At 42.7% G+C, this 24,146-nt stretch overlaps 3 protein-coding genes across 8 annotated transcripts in view; all 3 read left to right on the forward strand.

The window, feature by feature from the left end:
- The window catches only part of ighd (immunoglobulin heavy constant delta), a 63,883-nt gene extending 54,081 nt beyond the window's left edge, over nt 1-9,802 (forward strand). Inside the window, 10 exon segments of the mRNA XM_067232719.1 lie at nt 326-638; nt 801-1,106; nt 1,250-1,561; nt 1,684-1,968; nt 2,523-2,843; nt 3,027-3,338; nt 3,808-4,095; nt 4,445-4,593; nt 8,660-8,819; nt 9,777-9,802. Of these exon segments, the coding sequence (XP_067088820.1) occupies nt 326-638; nt 801-1,106; nt 1,250-1,561; nt 1,684-1,968; nt 2,523-2,843; nt 3,027-3,338; nt 3,808-4,095; nt 4,445-4,593; nt 8,660-8,819; nt 9,777-9,802 (2,472 nt within the window).
- nacc1a (nucleus accumbens associated 1, BEN and BTB (POZ) domain containing a) lies at nt 7,644-14,925 on the forward strand. 3 transcript variants are annotated; one of them, XM_067233130.1, is made up of 9 exons: nt 7,644-7,726; nt 8,660-8,819; nt 11,001-11,156; nt 11,455-11,718; nt 11,868-12,501; nt 12,647-12,817; nt 13,071-13,176; nt 13,387-13,484; nt 14,381-14,925. In XM_067233130.1, the coding sequence occupies exons 3-9, from the start codon at nt 11,031-11,033 to the stop codon at nt 14,683-14,685; spliced, it is 1,704 nt and encodes a 567-aa protein (XP_067089231.1). In that variant the 5' UTR covers nt 7,644-7,726; nt 8,660-8,819; nt 11,001-11,030; the 3' UTR covers nt 14,686-14,925. The 3 variants fall into 3 exon arrangements, with proteins under 3 accessions (XP_067089231.1, XP_067089232.1, XP_067089233.1); XM_067233131.1 differs by lacking the exon at nt 8,660-8,819; XM_067233132.1 differs by lacking the exon at nt 7,644-7,726 and having other exon boundaries at nt 8,440-8,819; nt 12,650-12,817.
- A 4,457-nt stretch (nt 14,926-19,382) lies between these two features.
- LOC136941056 (histo-blood group ABO system transferase-like) overlaps nt 19,383-24,146 on the forward strand; it is a 45,715-nt gene continuing 40,951 nt past the window's right edge. For 3 of the 4 annotated variants that reach the window (XM_067233443.1, XM_067233445.1, XM_067233444.1), the window contains exons 1-2: nt 19,383-19,536; nt 20,007-20,070. In XM_067233443.1, coding sequence (XP_067089544.1) covers nt 19,476-19,536; nt 20,007-20,070 — 125 coding nt within the window. In that variant the 5' untranslated portion in view covers nt 19,383-19,475. The remainder of the gene's footprint in view (nt 19,537-20,006; nt 20,071-24,146) is intronic. The other variant, XM_067233446.1, reaches the window with a different exon arrangement.

Here is a 24,146-nt window from a genome sequence, read left to right on the forward strand (position 1 = left end):
TTTTTCAGTACTTAGGGTTTTTTCTGGTGCCAGAATCTTACACAACACTTCCCCTTATTGCATTTTCTGTTCACTGAAGCTTGTCTTTCTCGAACATCTGTGTGACAGCTTTCCAAGTCCACTTTATTCACGCCACCTAATGTGGACGGAGTAAAAAAAAAAACATTGAAATGCTTCTAATTGACGTTACAAAGAGAATGAATGTGTAGTTTGTCAGCAAAATGCTTCACTTATGTATGAATTCAAAAGGACATCTCAACATGGTGATTCCTTACTTGACAGCTTCCTTCTTTTCTTTCATTATTTATGTGTTGAATCAGTTCAGCGTGTTGTCACACCGACCATGACCCTATATCCCATCTGGAACGATGACAATGGGGACTTACAAATCAGCCTCCTCTGCACCTTGAGTGGATTCTATCCAGATGATCTGAGAGTGGAATGGTTACAGGATGGGAAGGTCGTTAGAACCTCACCAGTCCAGAGGAAACTACAGAGCGTTGAAGAAAAGGAAAAAACATTCAGCCTAAGCAGCCAACTTGAGTTGGACATTGACAAATGGACTCAGGGGTCAAAGTTTCAGTGCAAAGCTTTTCAAAGAACAACTAATTTCACAAAAACCACTAGTATTTGCTCAGGTGAGTCTCTCTGTCTCTTTCATATGTATGTCTATGTCTCTCACCCTCTCTGACTAATCATTCTTCCCTTTGATGCTCTACACATCTATCTCCAGGCCTCTATTTATAAAACAATCCAAATGGAAAAACATGTACAATTTTGTCTCTCTCGTTTTCTTGTAGCCCACCTTTATTCTTCTTCTACTTCTCCTGCCATTATTCTGGAGACCCCCAAATTCAGGACCGTGATGACCCATAATGAGGTTACAGTTACATGTGTGGTCCAAACTCAGTATGACGCCAACATCTCCTGGCTTCTGGATGGAAATTCCAGCAGCAGTGGCTCAGTGACCCAGACCAGAAACACAAGCCAGAGTATCAGCAGCAGCCTGAATGTTTCCTCCAGCCAATGGAAGAATTTAACCACTATAACATGCAGAGCTGAACATCAATGCTTAAAATCCACCCAGACGACAATCAGCTTGACAGGTAAGAATCAACTAAATGAGATCATGTGTATCAATAATTATAATTAGGGTAAAATACACACAAATACCTAACCATTTACATTTTGCATCTCATCATTCTGTCGAATATTTTTTGTCCCCCTCTCTTTATATAATGCTGCCCAGGGCTGCCAGAAAGTGATCCCTCAGTGCAGATCAGAAGGACTCTTCCAGATTTACTGAAGGGTGAAAGTGCTGTGCTGGAGTGTCACGTGACACAACTCTCTTCCCATGACCTCTACATCACCTTTCAGGTTGATGGTGAAGATTTTGGGGAGAAACAATTTGTTGAAATGTCAGCTTCCAAAGACCTTCAGTCAATCACCAGACGTGTCACCGTCCCTGAGCAACACCGGCAGAGAAACAGCACTTTCACATGCAAAGTGAACCAGGGCTTCTCTAAAAACTGGCAATCTATGTCAACTGGAAAAATATTTGGTGTGTGACCCTTTGTAGCACTTTTCAAATGTGTTTCCTTGAGTAAAATTGATACTTATACCCTTTTTCTGAGGTTCATTAACGGTTTAGAGGTTCATATGACATTGTTCCTTTATCTTCAGGTGACCCATCTATGGAACTTCTTCTAGCTCCTCGTGAGGAGGGAGGCTCAGGGAAGCAGACCCTCCTGTGTAATAGTGAGGGCTTCAACCTTAAGATCAGGTGGCTTTCTGGGTCTGTAGAGAAGTCTTCAACAACCAGTGAGACCAGGATAAGTGAAGATGGACGATCTTTTGTGAGCAGTTTCATCACAATTCCTCAACAAGAGTGGAACCAGGGGTCAGAGTTCACCTGTGAGGTCAAAGATTTCAAGAAAACAATCAACAGAACAATCAATATGTGTGAAGGTAGACTGTCATGTTCTAACAATTAGTCTTGATTCTAAAAACAACTTTTTTTCAAAAATGGCAACACATGAAGATTACACACACAACCATGTAGCTACATAGAAATACTTACAGTATAGTAACAACATTGGAAGTACATAGGAACGGCTATATTGTTACACTTTCTACACACATACAATTTGGTATAGGGGAGGTTGAGCTTTTCCAAATGGATGTCAACATACATTTTTTATTTACACTCTTACCCCAAAATGTGCCAGCTTACTTTTTTGTAATCTTCTATACAGCTAACACTTAATACAATTTAAACACATAACAATTCCTATGCACCTACACTGTTTTTACAAGTTATTTATATTTAGTTACATTGTTTTTAATCTAATCTAAATATAAAGTGTTGCCAAAAACATATATAATAAATAATTTAAATAACAACTGAGTTACAGCACCACATTGAGAACTGAATATCATACTTAGGAATTGTAGTCACACAGTTATGCTAGATCAATCACATGGGATTCTGAATAATAGGAGACCATCTGTTCTTTTCTCAGTATCTCCAACTTCCTCTCAGAAGGCTGAAGTGTATATCCAGGGACCCCCTTTCCAGAAACTATGGACAGATATACCGGTGCCCATAACCTGCCTGTTGGTGGGTCAAAATCTTGGAGACTTCTCTATGGGCTGGAAGGTTGGTGGATTGACAAACCTTGGATTTTCTCACCAACTCCTGGACCACAACAATGGTACACAGACTGTTGTCAGCATTTTGAACGTGTCTGCGACCACTTGGCACGCTCACACACGTGTATCCTGTGAGGCAAAGCACCGCTGCTCTAAACAGGGGCACGAAGAGCATATTAGTAAAACGAGAGGTAACGCAACACATTCAGAAAAGCTGACATATAATAAAACCTATTGACCCTGTCTCAATATCAAAATAGATGATGATCAGGGCCTCAAGTATTTGATGTCAACCATGCTATTTGTATTACAATGATTTTTGATTAATTGATTTAAGATCTCACAATTGAGTTATTTTCATTTCTATCCATTAGATGCCAAGCCACCGAAAGTGAAAATAGTGACACCAACGGACCTGGAGTTTGGCAACGTCACACTGCTCTGCCTAGTATCTGACTTCTACCCATCAGAAGTCATGGTGTTTTGGGTACAGAATGCCAAAAGGGTACATTCATTGTATTACACCAGTAGCTTTCCAGCCCATGACACAAAAAGCAGCAGTTTCTTCCTGATCAGCAGACTGAACATAGCTCAGCCACAGGAAGACCAGGGTTCCACCTATTCTTGTGTGGTCCAACACGAGTCGTCCAATACCCCAGTCAAAAGCTCCATAAGGAATGTATTTGGTGAGTGGACTAAAACAAACAAAAGTACTACTCTGAAATCTACCCCCCTTCCACTTTTTTGGACACACCCCTGAATAAGTACTCAAGTGACCAGAGATATTGCATTAATTTTTGTAGTTGTAGTAACAGCCGTTTTCCACTAGATGGTACTAAAAGGTTGTCATTTGACTTTGCTTGGATGCAAGATAGTTTTCAGTTTTAGAAAGAGCTGCCTATGACAATCTAAAACGACATTTCCCAGTTTTCCCAGATTCGTTAAGAAGCCATTGTCATTTTGGAAGTGATGATTTGAATAGCTCTCTGTGCCTACTGACTAAAAACCTTTCTACCTTCCCTTTCTGCTCAATTCTTGAACTACAACCTTCAACCCATCAATAAGAATGTTTGGAATCTGTCTATATATATACATTATGCACCGTTGCCATTCTTACATACCCCCCCTCCGTCACTTGTCTCCTACATTCCCTAGCCTCAGTGACCCCCAGCGCACCAACCGCCAACCTCCTCCAGGGCTCTGGAGAGCTGGTGTGCCTGGCCTTTGGCTTCAGCCCTGCACCCATCAACATCACCTGGCTGCTTGATGACCTCACTGAGCTCTGGAACCACAGCACCTCTACTCCCTACAGAGGACCCGGGGGGAAGTTCATTGTCAAGAGCCAGCTGTTTCTGCCTGCTCACAATTGGTTACCAGGGGCAGTGTACACCTGCAGGGTGACACATTCCACCATCACGTTGACCCTCAACATATCCAAACCAGGTTTCTGCTTAATTTTTATAACCCCCCACAATACCAATGAACAGGTAAAAAAAGGTGAAACCACTACCCTGTGATAAGTATACCTCGGAATGTGTGTCTGCAGCTCCACCAATCTACCACCCATCTGTATTCCACAGGGCTCCGGCAACATCTGTTATTTTATTGATTGATTTATTGTCTCTCCAATTTGCCCGGAGTGATAGTAACCGAAACCACGTATGCAGCCAAAACAACTAATAAAAACATGCACATTATGGCTCCTACAAAGGGTTTGGGTTGGATTTACTGAAGTTTAAAAAAACATACTATTCAAATCTCATTCACTTTTTCTCCCCCATCCTCTGTTCAGAGATTCTTGAAGAGGCTGTTTACTTTGATGAGAACAAACATGTGCCTATTGTTCTGGACATGACAGAGGACAATTGGTACATGACGTGCATATTCCTCACCCTCTTCCTTATCTCTCTTCTCTACGGGATCTTAGTCACTCATGTAAAGGTAAGAGGGATCAATTCAGTTAATGGTCTGGTCTACCTACAGTTGTTGAAATTAGACAGTAGAGATCTGATCTTTCTTTTTATTTGTAATCCATTTGGCCATGTTTAATTTAAACTCACTTCATTGCCAATTTCAGTGTAATTACACTACAGCCGGTGTTGTGACATCAAGCATTGTACAAATTGAAATGTCTAAATCAAAATGTCATACATGTGTAATTTTCTATACTTATCTTTGCAGACCAAATGATGACTTCAGACCCTGCAGCACATCAATTTAATTGATCAATAATTTGTTGAGATATAGCTTAGTAAAAATTATGCCAAATATCATTGCATATTGTTTGAATTGATGTGATTGTGCACTTGATTACTGTTTGTTCTGATTGCTTCTGTTCTTTGTTACAGTTTTCTGCTTAATATGGCTACAAATAAAAAGATTATTAAAATGTCATGCCATGCTGTTTGATATTAGTACACAGAACATTTTTACAAACCATATTTTGTTTTAATTTAGTTACAATATTTATATATATATACACATACAATGTCACTGAGTAATAAGAAATCACAAGATAAAACATGTTGTTCCACTGCAATACCAACATATTCCACTAGAGAGTGCCATGTTATTGAAGTGCTCTTAGCCATGGGAAGCGGTTTCCCATGTGAAAGGCTAGTCATGTGTAGCCATGGGTACTGATCTGTATGCAGATGCTCACAGGTCACAATTCAACTGGAAACATTAAATGACTAGGATTAGCCATTAGCTTGTATATTTGGGGGGTATACTGTATGTGTGTGTGAGGGGGGGGGGGGGGGGGGGTATGTGGAGGTATGTGTGTGAGAAAGAATGAAAAATAAATGATAGGAAGATCATGAAAATGTGAATGGTTGTCCAACATCTGTGTGTTTGTGAGTGTGTGAGCATGCGTGTGCCTACCTAGTGGGTTTTAAGGAATTACATCTGGGAGGGACAACTCAGCTCTTCTACTTTTCGATTGGCTGTTTCTTGTCTGACTTGGCAACAGCAGTATCCTGATTGGCTTAGCAGCCTATGGCTGAGGTCCAGAGCTGTGATGCTGTTGCTGGGACAGAGTCATAACATCATGCCAGCCAAAGTACCAAGCAGAATGGCGATGGGGAGGGAAGGCATGGAGCCCAGCAGGCTGCCTTGAAGCCTCTCTATCTCTGTCTCTCTCTGTCTCTCTCTGTCTCTGTCTGTCTCTCTCTGTCTCTCTCTGTCTCTCTTTTTCTCTCTGTCTCTCTCTGCCTCTCTTTTTCTCTCTGTCTCTCTCTGCCTCTCTATGTCTGACCCACTCCCCTTCTAAATAACTAACCATGAAACCAGAAATAATCCCACAACATGCTCACCTGATTGGAAACAGACAAATGACAGACATTTAACTGCCAAATCATTCCTATTATTGTTTTCAACATTATCATTGTCAACAACAACATAATCATTGTGATAATTATGAGCCATCAAAAGTCAATCTTCATTGTGGGTATAATCAACTCCTCCCCTATGCTTGTTATGCTCACCTAATCTATGATTTGCACAAGAATGATTCCTTCTTCCTGGTGCATGTACACTACTTAGAGGTCTCTGTGCCTACCCTTTCTTTTGTTACTTTAATGACATTGTAGCCCAAAGGCATTATGCTTGTTGTATATCTCCTGCAAAATTACATTATGTTGAATTCCTAAAGCTCACCTTAATTTGATTTTAAAATTTTGAAGGGAAATTCATCTTCATATTAGAAATTGTAACAAATTGTATTGGTCTACAGTATGTAGGCAATAGCATTTAGCTTTGAGGCAGGTGACCCAAGTTCACTTACAAGCGAGAACATGACATGATGCCAACCCAAGCCTTTACCTACAGCTTTAGGTGCCTATGCCTGAACCTAACCTGTGCTCGTTTTCATTGAAGATCGTTCATGTAAACACAATCGTCACATGTTGTGGAATAGGGATGGATATAACCCCACGCAGTAGCTAGCTACCCAACCAGCAAAGTAAAATGTATCCAAGTTAAACTCAATTTAGTTAAACCCAATATCCAGTTAAAATATGCTCCAACTCAGGTAAATCAATGGTAAGATCAAACCCAGGAAAGGCCATGAAGATAGATGCAATAGTTATTCAACAACACCTGAAACACAAACAGGTTACAGAGGAAAAATCATCAGTTGTACACTTTTAGGTTTGTTGTAAGCTAAACAAATTGTACTCAGCAGGTAAAAGTGAACAGATTCCCTTCAAAGTATATTGTCCTCCAGGGCTGATAGTTTCACCAGAGGTCCACCTGTACAACCAGTATATTTAGAGCTACAGCATATTTATCTATGACAAACTATACTGACTCAATACTCTTGTGGAAAATGTATTCATGAAAAAGCATTAAACCCAAACATGAATTGTATTCATTCCGTAATATGTTGTGTCAAATACTGAGGTCTTTGCTTATATATATATATATGTATGCAGAATTGTAATGCTCGCTACAAAATATGCACAATATGTTTTATGCCCAAACATAAATACATATAAAATACACATTAATGTGAGCGTGCTAAATTACTGTATTTGATTAACACACGTGTTTAATAAGAGTCTACGCCTCCTATTATTAACAGAGGTCTTTTGGTATTTGATTGCATGATTCTGTTGTAGTTCTGTAGACGTTGAAAGTTAATTGGTATTTTATGCGCGCACCAGGTTCACCTAAGTTAACAGTCTAGACACACACACCCCCACGCATGCAAGCACACACGGCCTACTTTTTATCGCTCGCACACGGGGAGGCAGAGAAAATGAGAGGCCTTTTTTGTTCACTGTCTGATGCGGTTGCTGTGCCAATGCGCACACTCCACTCCGTGGGATAGGTCTCCCCAAATTGAGGCTGCGCTCGAGACGATCATGCGATTTGCCTGTCTCCATCTAGCGCGTTTGATCGGTTGCTCTGAGCTCTACAGTCTCCTGGGACGTTGTAGTTACATACTGTCCTCGATAACTCTGTGATCGGTGTCTCGCCATAGCCCACAATGAATGGCTGCCTGTAGTAAAGGAAAAGCGAGGAGAGCGCTGCTACCGAAGTCTCCTCTATTGCAACGGTTTCTAAGCTAGCGGTGAGTGTGTGCCGACTGCCGGGGTCGTTTAAGGATTCAGGGTCGAAAGAGGATGTCCGAATACACTGTGGTGCCCGCGTTCCTAGATGGCATAGTAATTTGGGGCTGATAAAGCTAATGAACGTTAGCGTCTTGAATGTCTTAGTATGAAGACTTTTGTTTAGGAAAGGGTTGGTAGAGTTACCGGCCGCGTCACTTTAACACATTGTTTCTAAATCTGCGTATTCTTTTCCATGTGCACAAGCACGACTCAGGAAAAAGTCGCGTCTTACAAAAGTTTTTCTGTTAAAGACACGTAACTTTCAAGTTTAAGTCTGCCAGGCTGACATCCGTAATCATTTTGCGGTAGTGATTTATTTAGTCTGTGTTTAGGTTTTATCGCGAAGTTGATCGGAAATTAACTGTTGGCATGATTACCAAGCTAAATAGCTAGCTCGTCTTGTCTGTCTCCTACCGCCACCCCCCACTCCGTGCCGCACTGGTTCCGTCTGGCTCGCCCTCAGCTGCTGCGTGTCCTGGGATGACCTGTTGATGTCGGTAAAATGGAGAATGGCAGGGGGAGCGATTTCCCCATCCCAAAAATATTTAAATAAGTTAGGTAGCGGACGTCGCGAAAAAACTGTGAAAATTCTATTTAGAAAATATTATAATAAATCGCTGTATTTGATTCCGTGCACTGTCGCGAAAGCATAGGATATTAAGTGCTTGTGAGAGTAGATGGTGCGCTGGGGCGAACCCAAATTATTTTTGCAGGGCTTGCTGTTAGCTTGTTAGCTTAGCGTCCTGTCAAGCAGGCCTGCGCGGTGTGCTCGAATGGGAAACGAACCTTACAGTGCTAAAAGATAGCTTGAGCGACAAATGTGAAAATTATCAATCTGAGGTCTTGTCATTACTTGCGCGCTTTGACGCCACGGAAACCTGCTTCTTTACCAGGCGGCAACGCTCACTGCCATCCTCCCTCGACCCTGGGCCGTGCCAGTGAAGCACTCCAACCGGGCAGACTGGCACACTGCGCGGCACGGTCACCCCGGTGCAGCTACAGCGTTACCGACCCAGTTTGATCCTGCATCCCGTCTGGTCAAACGCTACCAGGGTGAGACAGACGTGAAGTATATACCCATATTAACGTCGAAACATGACATTCTAATTAGCATTAGTAAAATAATTAAGTTTTTCCAAAACACAAGGGGAAAAAATCGTTTGCTCGAGAGATGCAATCAAATGTGAGGAGCATTAAAACCAGGAAATGCCTAGAGAGCTGTACTGTGCCAGCCTGGTCTTCCAATGTCAATAGCGAACTACTTTGTGCATATTTTTTAGCAGTTGATGTCGATAGTTTACACTATAACACAGATGCATAGGCTAGCTATTAACTCAAACTTAAATTCTGGCAAAACATTCCTCAGGCTCCTTGGTTTTATGTTGTAGGCACGATTGACCTAATTTCCCCCCTCCATGGCTTATGTGGTTTGTATGAAATCAGCTGGGCAGTGAGCTAGGCTACTTTGCTGCACTTTCACCTATATATTTGTTAACGTTGGAGATTACTTTTCCTTTGGGACAGCCCCATGTACAAGTCCCCCTTCTTCATCTCAATCTCTTTCTGCCTTTTTACCCTTTCTCTCTCACACAGGCAAACTGCAACACACCCCACTTTCATTCTTGTCTCTGCGTTGCTATGCCCTGCCAAACTGTAAACAAGCAGTATTGTCTAAGTGTGTGTGTGAGAGTTTCTTTATGTTTGTTTGGTTTTGTGTGTGTGCTCATCTGGGTTTTTGTGTGAGAGCGCTTGAGAGAGGGAGAGACAAAGGGAGTGTTTCTTTTTACCATGGAGTCTGGCTTGATCCCAGATGAAGCAGTTTGGATATGATGGGCTGCTTACTGCAGGCTTAATCTGCTAATCAGACTTAAATTGGTAAAATCATTTGAAGTGCTCATAGAGTTGGCTTTGAACTCAGTGGCCAGCGTAGTTAATTGTCAGTGACACTAATATGTCTGTATGTGTCTTGCTTTACTTGGGTTTATGTACATGTTTTGTGTGCTCTGATAGCAAGCGGACACAGCTATGCGTACTGATTCATATGAATATAGGTAGCTTGACGTGCTTATCAGTGTACCAGTAGTTGTTTATTGTCAATGTGGGGTTTGATGAGGTGGCTTTAAACTGTACAGTGGGTGTGGTGGAAGTGTTGCACAGTAATGGGTGCATCTCAATCCTAGAAAAGCCTCCCGTCATGGTTTTCTTTATACATATCCTGAGCAGACGAAAAGACAGGACAAGATCAACACAGCATTGAGATGCACTCTGTGGATATATGGCTTTTAAAATGTTAGTGTGACCTTTGACATCTAGATTACAGTGTTTATTATGAGCTGGCCGATGATACAGTTTTTAGAGTTCATGAAGTCAATTCACTGTGAACCTGCACTATATAGCAATACAGTTTTTCTTTTGGTAAACACTTTAATGAAGCTTGAATAGCAGAGACAATGTAAAATCAAGGCAGGAGTGCATGTTAGTAGTTTTGAATAAACCAAGGGATCAATAAATACAGAAAGTTCACTATGTAGCATAGATTTTAGCGAATGAATTGGATGCATGTCAATGCGCTATGAACATAAACACGATTCAGATCAAATCTATCAGGGGTGTTAAGTCCGGGTCTTCAGGGTCCACTGGCCTGTATGTTTCCCTGCTCCAACACACCTGATTCAAAGGAATGGGTTGTGATCAAGCTCTGTGGAAGCCTGATGATGGCCATTCATTTGAAAAGGGTGTGCTAGAGCAGGGAAACATCTCAAACATACAGGACAGTAGACCCCAGAGGACCAGGATTAAACACCCTCTGAAATAGATGATGAAAAGATGGCAAAAAGATGAGCCCAAGGTTGACGCAAGCTTCGTCTACTACACGTCAGAATCTTTACATGGTACTTCAGAACTTGACATGGTACTTGCACATATGATAATGTGTATATAGTGTCGTTTTATCAGACTACGTTTCAATCAGGGTCCTTTTTATTCAATGATCCTTTAGTCTAGTACACACACAATTTATCAGAAGTGTTCCCGTGATGTGTTTCCAGGAGGCGGCGCTGTGTTGGGTGAGGTCAGCTGACTGGGTTTCCTCCGGGTGTTTGAACTGGGCCCCGGCGCCCCTCCATTTAACATACTCTGGAATTGTCATTCAAATAACACTGTTGACCTCGCTCCTCTTTCTCCTCCTCTCGTTTTCCCTTGCTTTGCCTCACTCGATCCGCCTCTTTTCTCCAGACCCCCTAAGGTGGTGTGCGCAGGCGCACCATGGCCCAGACCCTTCAGATGGCGATCCCAAACTTCGGCAACAACGTCCTGGAGTGTCTGAACGAGCAACGTCTCCAAGGGCTCTACTGTGACGTGTCCGTGGTTGTCAAGGGACACGCCTTCAAGGTGGGATGTCCAGAGATAGTTTTTCGATACGTAGCAGAGGGAGCCTTCTTATAATCTGTCCATCATTCAAAGCATCCTCCCACTTCTGATAGGAGCTTAGTATGAGCGGCACATAGATGATGATCTATCCTTGTGTTTGTACATTCATCTCTTGGATGGTCTGGTGAGTGTTGAGAGAAGAACAGAAGACGTCCTCTTTTTATTCATTTCTTTTCATTTAAAAAAAATATAAAATTGAGGTCCTTCTGCTCTTCTAACATCCGAAGAAACATTTTGAAGCATTTCCGTGCTCCCCCAGGCCCACCGTGCTGTGCTAGCGGCCAGCAGCTCCTACTTCCGAGACCTGTTCAGCAGCAGCAGCATCAGCAGCACAGCGGGGAAGAGCCCTGTGGTGGTGGAGCTGCCCCCGGCTGTGCAGCCCCAGAGCTTCCAGCAGATCCTGGCCTTCTGCTACACCGGCCGCCTCAGCATGACGGTTGGAGACCAGTTCCTGCTCATGTACACCGCCGGTTTCCTCCAGATCCAGCAGATCATGGAGAAGGGGACCGAGTTCTTCCTCAAGGTAGGGCGGCACACCAGCTTGGGAGGAGTTCCTGGTGGTGTGGATCTGAGATTAGTTTACCATCCACCTCGGGGATTGCCGTACCTGCACTTTAAATGTTTATGAATGCTGTGCCCCCCCCACACACACACACACACACACTTTCCCAGGTGTCCTCCCCCAGCTGTGACTCCCAGGGCCTGCATCCAGAGGAGGCCCCATCCTCCGAGCCCCAGAGCCCTGTCACTCAGACCGGCTCGGGCGGGGCTCGTCCTGCTGCCTGCCTAACGCCCCTCCCCCTGGTGTCCCGGGTAAAGACCGAGCAACAGCAGCAGCAGCAGCCGCCGCCGCACAGCCAGCCAGAGGCCTCGCCCTACTCCGTGGTATGCACGCCCGTGGCCAAACGCCTCTGGGAGGGGAGCAGCAGTAGAGACGGGGCGGGCTCGGGTGGAGGAGGAGGGATTAGGAAGGCCGCGCGCTTCTCCCAGGAGGCAGTCCGTGGCAGTGCCATACAGAGTCCTGGGGCTCTGGGCCTAGCCATGGGCATGGGGGCCAGTGGGGCTGCGGGGATGGGGGTCTCGGGGGCCCACAGCAGTGGCACTAACGGCAGCTCGGCGGGTTCGGGCAACGCCACGTCGGAGGGCGCCAGCCCGGGCACCATGAGCGCCTACGCCAGCGACTCGCCCATCAGTTACCACGACGAGGAAGAGGAGGAGGAGGTGACTGACGAGAGCACGGAGGAGCAGTACAGGCAGATCTGCAACATGTACACCATGTACAGCATGCTCAACGTAGGCGCCACAGGTACACTGTGTGTGTGTGTGTGTATGTTTGTAAACGTGCATGCACGTGTATGAATGTCTTCCAAGGCCGCCAAACTGTTGATGCCCAGAGGATGTATTCAGTATTATGATGTGTGTGTGTGCGCCCGTGTATGCGTTTCTACCAGCAGGTGAGCGTGTGGAGGCCCTGCCCGACCACACAGAGACTCGGGGTCGCATGCGAGGTCGCCAGGACCTGTCATCACTCCCCGCCGAACTCGTCACTCAGATAGGCAACCGCTGCCACCCCAAACTGTACGAGGAGGGAGATCCTGCAGAGAAGTTAGAACTGGTCTCAGGTTGGTGGGAGGGGGCAGCGGGGGGTGGTGGTAGCGAAGCTATATTGTGCACCACCTCGTACCACACTGTACTATTGGTCTGCCCTACATCGTACTCCCAGGTTGGGAGTGGTCAAATGACGCACACGACATACCACCATCCTCCTCTCATTGCCCTGGTATAAATCATTTGAATGTTTGCTTGTAGAAATGGATGTGTATGTTTGCCGGTTGGCTGACGTGATGGTGATGGTAATGGTGTGTGTTTAAACAGGTACGTGTGTGTTCATATCAAGAGCCCAGCTGATGAACTGTCATGTGAGTGCAGGGACGAGACATAAGGTGCTGCTCAGGAGACTGCTGGCTGCCTTCTTTGACAGGTAAGTGTGTGTGTGTCTGTGACGGTCCCTGCCAAACCTCACCTTGGGATGTGGAATTTGTCTGAATTCAGACGATAAAATATGGTGGAGTATAGAGAAGAAAATAATTAACACTGATATTTTGTCTGACTTAATGGTGTGCAAGTCCATCTAGTAAAGATGCTGCACACTTTTGCAAAACACGTCCCACTATTGTTTCTCTACTTTCAGGAACACTCTGGCCAATAGTTGTGGAACAGGAATACGGTCTTCCACTAATGATCCCAGCCGCAAACCTCTGGACAACAGAGTGCTTCACGCAGTCAAATGTGAGTGGGGTCATAGGGTGGAATACTGGAAATCCCTGCTGCTGGCAACTTTACAGACACAGTCATCTGGTGGTGTGAAACGGCAGCGTGCATCCTTGTCCTCTCTCCATCACCTCTTCGTTCTCTCTCATCCCGATTCTCTTCCTCTCTTTATCACTGTTCCTTGGGTCCCTTCCCAATTAGGGTTGCAAAGGGTGGGACATATCTGGAAACTCCAGAAGCTTTCCTTAGGGAGTTAAGCTAGGCAATTTTGGAAATACTCCAAGTTTAAAGGGAATTGATTTTGAATTGAGTAATTTATACAACCTATCATATATAAAAATCAACATATTGTTCGGTCATAAGTAGACATGCATGCAAACTAATGATATGTTTTTTATTACTTATTTGTGGGCAGCGTCATTTTCATTGAAAATATATTTTTTGAAAAGATGTAGTCCTTGGGCTCAAATGCAGTAGTGTGGCTTCAATAGTCCTGCTGTAGTGTGCAGGATTCTAGAAATGATCTGTGCATGTGATGGAGGAATGCATTTTGCATGCAGGGGGTGCGGGCCCAATAGCCCTGCAGGAAATAGAGTGCTGGGTGCATGTGATTGAGGATTGAGGAATACGCAGGGTAGAAATTCAACTGAATTTCAACCAAGATTATGCCATTATTTTTTCCCAACTGCATTTAGGTTCCCTGTTATAGGCTAACTTAGAGGCAATTTTATAAATTTCCAGTTTATTTGCATATATTCCATATAATTCCCACATATTCCCTTTAATTCTCATGGAAAGTTTCCAACTTTGGAAATGCCAGAACATTTTGCAACCCTTTTCCCAACCTGCACTTTCTCTTCTGTGCCTGTCTGTCCTTATCCAATTACCCTTCTCTGTCTCTCTCCCTCCCCTAGTCTACTGTCAGAACTTTGCCACCAGCTTCAAGGAGAGTGAGATGAATGCCATAGCCGCCGACATGTGCACCAATGCCCGGCGGGTGGTGAGGAAGAGCTGGATCCCCAAGCTGAAGCTGCTGATGGCGGAGAGCGATGCCTACTCAGCCTTCCTTCCCGAAGCCGTCAAGATGGAGGATGACGGCCTGGGGGCGGAGCCTAACTTTGACCCCGTCTCCCTGGAGAGCGGGGCCGATGTGGAGGCAGGGGGCCCCACGGGTGAATCGCTGCAGGCAGTGGGTGGGGATGGTGGTCCATTGTTTTAGCGTGGGGGGCAGTTATTGGGTTAGTTGTGATGTGGCAATGCCCCTTACTTGTAATTGCTCCATCTTCTACCACCCCCCTCAGCCTGACTGCTTGAGCCTCTTTTGACCTTTCTGTCCCAACGTGTGACTCTGGGAGGTTGATATTGCAAGCAGGTGGAACCACAAAGTTGGCGCTTATGATCTTCCTAGTGTGAAAGACCAGATCCTGAAGGTCTTTTGCTTGCTGGATGTTGATCCAGTAGTGAGTGATGGGGAGTGGGGAAAGGTGGGGAAAGGGGAAGAGGGTTCTGTTTTTCACTGAACTCCCTTGAACCTTTTTGTTTTTGTCGGTGTTCACTCAACCCCCAATTTGAAATACATTCCTTGAAGTTGAGGGTGGAGGTTGAAGGACTAAGGGGAGATGTCCCGGCACTGAATGGGCAGTGCCAGCGTTGCTCTAGTGCAGATGATGTGAGGGTGGTGGTGGGGATCCCCTCTTCTTCCCTCTGCTTTCCCCTCCGCAGGCCCCCTTACTCCACTCGCTCCACCTCAATAGTATTCCAACCCCACCTGCTTCTCCCTCTGACCAGAACAAAATTGAACCTCCATTTACAAAAAAAAAAAAAAGTATCGTGCATTTTTTTCTCTGTTTCCCATTTTGCTCATTTCAGCCCTATATGCTTGTAGCATGTTCAAAATGAATGGAGAGGTGTGGCGGAAGTGTTTTATGATTGTACGTTGAACAGGATATGTGGTCATAAATATAGATATTTATATAGAAGCACATGCAGCGCGGTGCACCGAGAGGAAACGAGGGATTGTTTTTAAGATCTTCATGTTGCTTTATTATATTTTGAAGAGCAGTGTTTCTAAGAAGTCATATTGATTAAGGAAAGTGCTATTTTGCATACACTTACCGTTAGAGCAGTCTTAACATTGGGACCTATCAGTCATGTTTTAATACAACAGACCGAACTAATAATGTGATAGAATATGTTTCACTGAGATTTTTACCCACTGTGTATTAGACAGAGGATACATCTTACTCCTCTCTTCTTTCTGCGATTGTGTAAATGTACAGTACAATGAGGTCCGTTGAGAACATGACTGGTGACTGTTTAATGGCGACTAATGATGGTGGTCGCTACTCTAGCTAAATTGCTTGCTGGGAATCATGGCTAGCTAAATGTTAAGCTTTGATCTAAATGGCTGAGTCTATGACTACTTTTCTAGACCAACTTAAATGTTGAACCGATAACCTTCAAAGAAGCTAACTACTGACATTGTGCAAGGTATAAAGATCTGGGGAAATAGGTGTGAAATAATATGTGGGATGTGCCTTTTTATTGCGCTCTATATGCAGGGTTTGCAAACTGGAGATGTGCAGGGTTACATTTGTGATTGGCTGATGGAATCTTTCACTTTGGCTGTTGTTCAGTACATGAATTGCACGCTGCAGCCTTTGTCCCAGTGAAAGAGACGAGGTAGGGTGTATTGTGTGCATGAGGTTGGGTATGATTCAAGGGGGCATGTCAGTGGTTTTCTGTTTACTTGAGTATGGTTGAGTTTGTGTTCATAAGTTGTTGTACACACTGCAGCCCCTAACCAACACATTACACGGTCATTGAAAAACACACACCTACACACCATGTAGACATGTAAAGGTTGTTGTTGTATTACAACCCTATTGCATTGAAAGTCCAAAATGTGTGTATTTAGATTTTGATCAAAAGCATTTGATAAAATGTTCCACCCCCAGGAAAGATGAGTGGGGCTGCACCTTTACATGAGATGAACCAGTGGTTTGTGCACCTTTACATGAGATGAACCAGTGGTTTGTGCCCCTTTACATGAGATGAACCAGTGGTTATGCACCTTTTAAGGGGTTGAGAGCTTGTATGGGAAGTTAACCCTGTAGGGTCACTATTTATTTGTTGAAGAGCAGTATGCTCCTTTTCATAAGTGACTGACACCTGATGTAAATATTAAGATTGTTGATTTGAATCTCGTGTTTCAGACTGAACAGGATGTTAGTGACTTTGCAAACGGTGTGAGGAGCTGATTTTTCTATTTGTTTGGTTATTATATTTTTTACATGATTGTGTTGAAACGTCACAGAGATGTTTATTGATGTGGGTGAAAACAGCTTCCTGCATGCATTCATGTCTACACATGTAGGTGTTAGCCACAGGGGAAGTGAATAGATGATGGCCTGATGTACAAGCCTGTCTCTGAGTCTTTTTATGGGGAGCTTTTCAGCATCCTTTTGACCCACAACCCTGGAATCTCAACACTTCATAGATGTCACTCCTCTGTATTTCCTCATGCACACACTGCTATAAAATCCTACTGAACTATAAAATATACCTCTGATTCAAGTTGATTTTCCAACCTTTTTATCATGGTTATGAGGTGTGCTTTGTTAAAGATCTTCTTGGAGCCTGATTGGGTTTTCAGAGTGAGAACATTGATGAAGTGGCATGGAGAAACTGCCAGGGCCCAAATTGTACATGTTTAGCTCATTTTTACAGCTGGCAAATGCTCATTGAGGATAGTGCCATGCAGCTGAATGATATGTGTCTTGCAGACAGACTCTGGGCTACTTCAAAGAATAAGGTGACCCCATGATGTGATAAACCCTCTTAAAAACTAAAGTACGCCCCCTGCTGGTGACTGATGGCACTGAGTGGGTTCTGAAGCGTCACTAGAGAGCAGTGTGTCCCACATAGTACCTGATGTGTGCGCGAGAGACTGGAACCTCCAAGCATTGCAGCTGCTCCCTAAAATGCCCCAGCACACACACACTGGAGATTATGGGCCAGTGGAGACCGTGTCAAGTATAATGTGGCATGGAGAAGTCTTTTTCCAGTACATATATATATATATATAAATATGAGTATATACTGTACATGTATAGATGAACACTGTATATTAAACATGGAGGCACCAGAGGTTGGGTTATTAGTTGTGCACTCATAGCATGAGGTGTATATGTACCAAGAACACGCTTAATAAACAGTGCAGTGGCATCTACTTGTCTTTACCCATGCTCCTACCCCTTAGTCACCCTGTAGTGCTCTTTCGCTCATCTTGTTGTTCCAAGTGCCAATAACTTTGTGAAACCTGTAACTGTGACCCAATATTATTCAAGGTAACTGCACATTTAACAACTGTAAAATATATATTAGAAATATATAAAAATAACATGTCAACATGGATAAAAAAAAAAAAGAATTATCTTAATAAAAGGTTTGTAACAAATTATTTTGGTTTTGTTCCTTTTTTCTCCCCAAAACTAGTTCAGTATTACTTACTGCTGTATAGTTTCTAGAGGCAGTAGGTAATAAACTTAATTTGTGTTTCACAAAACAAAAGTGAAAAGGTGCTGTACAATGAAATAAATATAATCTATAATATAAAATAGATACTTGAAAGTAATAGAAAAAACGAGTGAAAAACAGAAAAAAATCTGCACAAGATGCAAAACGCACATTTCAAAACGGTGCTCTTGAATCAAGCGAGTTAAAAAAAAATATACAACATGAATAATTTTCCAGGTCTTAAAAGCATAATACAGATTTGATTTAGACTTTTTTAAATTAAAAAAAGAATAATAGAACCACTTTCTTTACATGCATCTAAAGTTCATGTGTTGGTCAAAGAAGATGTTTTTTTTGTGGTTTACTTAACATTGGCTGCTAAAGAACCAATTCACTGCTGTAATTGATCTGAATTGTCCTCAGGGCCTATAATTTGGACCACTGTTTTGTCAGGGTTTAGCTGTTGGAAGTTACTGTATGACATTCAATCATTGATAGCTGTTAGGCAGTCTTGCAACATAGTTTACCCTCTACCTTCAGTTTGAAAGAAAGGTACAGCTGTATATTGTCTACATAAAAATGATAAGAGATAGGCTACACTACACTAACGATCAATAACAATCCATGAGGAAGCATACAGTGAATGCACTCCAAGCAGAAACAAAACAAAACTGCCCTGCATCAGCACGCATTAGGAAATAATTTGAAACCCTGAAAAGAGCAGTTTCAATATGCCTCAGACAAAAACCAGACTGGAACTTCTCAAAGATCTTTATTGTTGTCTACAAACTACTTTCTCCAGGACGAGAAATGAAAGGAATTTTGGATATTGGTCAACAGTTACTGGGAACTAGAAGGCTTTTTCGTGAGCCGGCTCGTATGGCTCAGCTCACTAAAAAGAGCCGGCTCTTTTGGCTCCCGAACGGCTCTTTAAAAAATACATGTTTTAACTATGAATTTGACTATGATAGTTGTGAAAACAATTTGAATTAAATTATGAAATGAAATCATACTCGACCGTAACCACGTATCTTTAAAAATGCATTGATTTTTCATGGCTCTCCTCCAAGTTTTGACTACTCTCAGACTGTGTGTGAGTTGGCTCGGCCCTCCCTCATGCAGGATTGACAGGAACAGAATGTGAGGATGACCGTGTGCGCTTTTAAGCCTACAAGTATTTTTTTGTTGTTCTTTGAATTAGTCAATTATTTTAAATACAATTAAAATTCATTATTTCATAATCATTTAGTTTTTATAGGCTGTATTAATCTATTATAAATAGAGTCGGCTCTTCAGATATGCGAGCCAGCTCCCGACGTTCACCTTCAAGAGCCGGCTCTTAGAGCCGGATCGTTCGCGAACGACCCATCACTAACAGCGAGGTTCTGCTGGTTCTACGAGCTGCCGCTCATTAATAGCCTGACAGGGAATGTAGCCTAGACCTAGACTTATAACATAAGGCTATTTATTGTGTTAATCCTTGATCAATAAATGGTGGCGTGTAGACTTATGGATACTTTGTACCGTAGCCTACAGACAAGGATGACTATACGTGAGTACCAATTAAAAATATATATATCTAAAATCGACTGATAGCCTACTTCCTGCTGCTGTGGCCCATTTAAAAGGTTTTTCAATATTTCTCACATGGAAGTTAAAGAATAAAAGCGGCATAGAATAAAAGCGGTTTCCCTCAACACGGTTTGGCTACAGATTACAGTCAGGTAGTAGGCTAGGTCGACTAAAGCCTGCATTAATTAGACTGGGAATTGTGGCATTGTAGACGCTGGTTAAAACTCGCTCTAAACGGCAGACAACCAGTTGCACACCAAAACGTAGCCACAAATAGGCCTACATTTGATTTATAAGCCGAGACGTTCGAACAACCTAGTAATTCAGCATGAGGCCAAGTGTTTGCGACTAATGTGTTGAGTGAATGTTATTAGCCTATATTCTTATATACCGAAGTGTAAATGCAAGCTATTCAATTGACACATTAATTTGGTTCTTTTTGGTTTCCAGGATTTCTCTTAATTTGTCTTCTGTTATTTTTTGGAGTAGGCCTAGGCCTAATCTTTTTTTATGGGTGAGTTCAATAACATGTAATTATAGGCTATTGTAAATGTGTATTATATTGTTCTTTGTCCAAGTAAGTCACACTGCATAGTCTGCTTTAATATACCGTAGGTTCGTTTTTCGAATGAGGAATTAAATGAATTAGCCTAGCTCAACTCCCCACCTCCATCAGAGACACTGACTGTCTCTCCACCTTCAAGAAAAGGCTCAAGACGCACTTGTTCCGGGAGTACAACGGTACTTAGGAATGGTTCGCTTGACCCGATGTTAGTTCCCTCTAGTGATGGGTCGTTCGTGAACGATCCGGCTCTAAGAGCCGGCTCGCATATCTGAAGAGCCGACTCTATTTTTAATAGATTAATACAGCCTATAAAAACTAAATGATTATGAAATAACTAATTTTAATTGTATTTAAAATAATTGACTAATTCAAAGAAGAACAGAAAAATAATTGTAGGCTTAAAGGCGCACACGATCATCCTCACATTCTGTTCCTGTCAATCCTGCATGAGGGAGGGCCGAGCCAACTCACACAGTCAGAGAGTAGTCAAAACTCGGAGGAGAGCCATGACAAATCAATGCATTTTTAAAGATATGTGGTTACGGTCGAGTATGATTTCATTTAATAATTTAATTCAAATTGTTTTCACACCCATCATAGTCAAATTCATAGTTAAAACATGTATTTTTTAAAGAGCCGTTCGGGAGCCAAAAGAGCCGGCTCTTTTTGGTGAGCTGAGCCATACGAGCCGGCTCACGAAAAAGAGCCGGAATGCACTAGTTCCCTCAAGGATCACAATGACTCTTGCTCAGAGACTTGTTGCTCTTGTGGTTAGTGGTAACTGATTTAAAATTGTTTGTACTCGCTGTGATATATTGTTTTTTATTATTGTTGCTTCTTTTTTTTCACAGGTACACTTTGGTTGTTCACAATGTGTGCGTCATGTTTTGGCTACTCGCAATGTTTTATGGCTATCTCGTTGTTATGATCAGTGACCTATGCACTTTGTAAAGCTCTCTCTTGGAAGTCGCTTTGCATAAAAGCGTCTGCTAAATGAATAAATGTAAATGTAAATAAATGTAGCTGTTTTTCAGTCTGTTCAACAATAGTAGTCCAGCTGCGCATGTGCGTGAACCCGTTTAACTTCCACACCCTTTACTTTAGTACTTTTACTACTAAAGGGTGTGGAAGTAGGCCAGACATTATTAGAATAATCTGGTGTGTATTTGAGATTTTTAGACACAAGTTTGAAAAAGATATTGAGATTAGCAAGGAATTCATGCTATTTTCAGAGATTAGCGATTTTCTATCATTTCTTTAAAACATAATTGAAAAAGTAAAGGGTGTGGAAGTAGGCCAGACATTATTAGAATAGTCTGGTGTATATTTGATATTTATTGACGCAAATTTGAAAAAGATATTGAGATTAGTGAAGATTTCATGCTATTTTCAGAGATTAGCGATTTTCTATCATTCTTTTAAAAACATTATTGAAAAATTAAAGGCTGTGGAAGTATACCAGACATTGTTGGAATACTCTGCTGTTTGTTTGAGGTTTTATAGTCATAAAATCATTATACAGTTAGGTCCATAAGTATTTGGACACACAATTTTCACCATTTTGGCTCTGTATCAAGATGTGCTTTAAGTGCAGACTTTCAGCTTTAATTTCAGTGTATTTACATCCAAATCAGGTGAAGAAATTACAACACATTTTATATGTGGCCCCCCCCTTTTTAAGGGACCAAAAATAATTGGACAAACTAACATAATCATAAATCTAATTGTCACTTTTAATACTTGGTTGCAAATCCTTTGCAGTCAATGACAGCCTGAAGTCTGGAACCCATAGACATCACCAGACGCTGGGTTTCGTCCCTGGTGATGCTCTGCCAGGCCTCTACTGCAACTGTCTTCAGTTCCTGCTTGTTCTTGGGGCATTTTCCCTTCAGTTTTGTCTTTAGCAAGTGAAATGCATGCTCAATTGGATTTAGGTCAGGTGATTGACTTGGCCATTGCAGAACATTCCACTTCTTTGCCTTAAAAAACTCTTTGGTTGCTTTCGCAGTATGCTTCGGGTCATTGTCCATCTGCACTGTGAAGCGCCGTCCTATGAGTTCTGAAGCATTTGGCTGAATCTGAGCAGATAATATTGCCCGAAACACTTCAGAATTCATCCTACTGCTTTTGTCAGCAGTCACATCATCGATAAATACAAGGGAACCAGTTCCATTGGCAGCCATACATGCCCACGCCATAACACTACCTCCACCATGCTTCACTGATGAGGTGGTATGCTTTGGATCATGAGCAGTTCCTTCCCTTCTACATACTCTTCACTTCCCATCATTCTGGTACAAGTTGATCTTGGTCTCATCTGTCCATAGGATGTTGTTCCAGAACTGTACAGGCTCTTTTAGATGTTTTTTTGGCAAACTCTAATCTGGTCTTCCTGTTTTTGAGACTCACCAATGGTTTACATCTTGTGGTGAACCCTCTGTATTTACTCTGGTGAAGTCTTCTCTTAATTGTTGACTTTGACACAGATACGCCTACCTCCTGGAGAGTGTTCTTGATCTGGCCAACTGTTGTGAAGGGTTTTTTCTTCACCAGGGAAAGAATTCTTCTGTCATCCACCACAGTTGTTTTCCGTGGTCTTCCGGGTCTTTTGGTGTTGCTGAGCTCACCAGTGCGTTCTTTCTTTTTAAGAATGTACCAAACAGTTGATTTGGCCACACCTAATGTTTTTGCTATCTCTCTGATAGGTTTGTTTTGATTTTACAGCCTAATGATGGCTTGCTTCACTGATGGTGACAGCTCTTTGGACTTCATATTGAGAGTTGACAGCAACAGATTCCAAACACAAATACCATACTTGAAATGAACTCTAGACCTTTTATCTGCTCCTTGTCAATGAAATAACAAACTCCCTTTATGAGGGAATAACATACACCTGGCCATGGAACAGCTGAGCAGCCAATTGTCCAATTACTTTTGGTCCCTTAAAAAGGGGGGGGGCACAAATAAAATGTATTGTAATTCCTACACCGTTCACCTGATTTGGATGTAAATACCCTGAAATTAAAGCTGAAAGTCTGCACTTAAAGCACATCTTGATTGTTTCATTTCAAATCCATTGTGGTGGTATACAGAGCCAAAATGATGAAAATTGTGTCAATGTCCAAATACTTATGGACCTAACTGTAAAAGTCATAATTTTTCAAAATTGTATGGGTAATTTTCACCCGGTCCCTAACTCGACGCTGCAAAGTAGCGTCTTCTGAATGTGAGACGAATGTCGAATATGAAACTAACTTCACCTCGGTTATGTCAACTCTGAGTTAAGTGCGGACATGAGAACTATTAAAAGCCAACATCAATGGAGCTCCAATACTAGATCCACCATGGCACCTGGCGACACCTGCGTTGTCCTACTTCACCACACTTGAAAGATTTAAGTTCTTTGTGTCTATTCCAATATATAATGATGGTATTCAATGAAACAAGTCTGTGTTCTAGAAAGAGTGGTCTGGAGTCGCAGAGGTACGATAATATCAGCTTTAATGCAGCAGTTGGAAATCAACATACAGAGCTCTGGGGTTGTCTACGTTTCCCTACCCGCAACAGAGTTTGGGTTGGTTCACGAAGTCCAACTCACCATCTGTCCCTGCCCCAGCATATATTATACAGTGCAGTAAAACAAAAAAACACAAGGTTGAGCTTGTTCTCCTGTGCAGCAGGGAGTTGTTCTTGCCTACGCGTCCCACCTGCTCGGGTGCCTGGTACCTGGCCTAGGGCATGGTCAGATGGCTGAGCGGTTAGGGAGTCGGGCTATTAATCAGAAGGTTGTTGGATCGATTCCCGGCCGTGACAAATGACTTTGTGTCCTTGGGCAAGGCACTTCACCCTACTTGTCTCGGGGAGAATGTCCCTGTACTGTACGCTCTGGGTAAGAGCGTCTGCTAAATGACTAAATGTAATGTAATGTGCCGTCTCCACCCGGTTTGAAGGTTGTTTCTGAAAAAGAGATAGACACAAAATAAAGCCTTTTTCCCACACTCGAAACACACTGTGGTCGAGTGTGG

Source organism: Osmerus mordax, chromosome 3, assembly GCF_038355195.1.
Source record: "Osmerus mordax isolate fOsmMor3 chromosome 3, fOsmMor3.pri, whole genome shotgun sequence".
In the NCBI taxonomy this organism is placed as follows: domain Eukaryota; kingdom Metazoa; phylum Chordata; class Actinopteri; order Osmeriformes; family Osmeridae; genus Osmerus; species Osmerus mordax.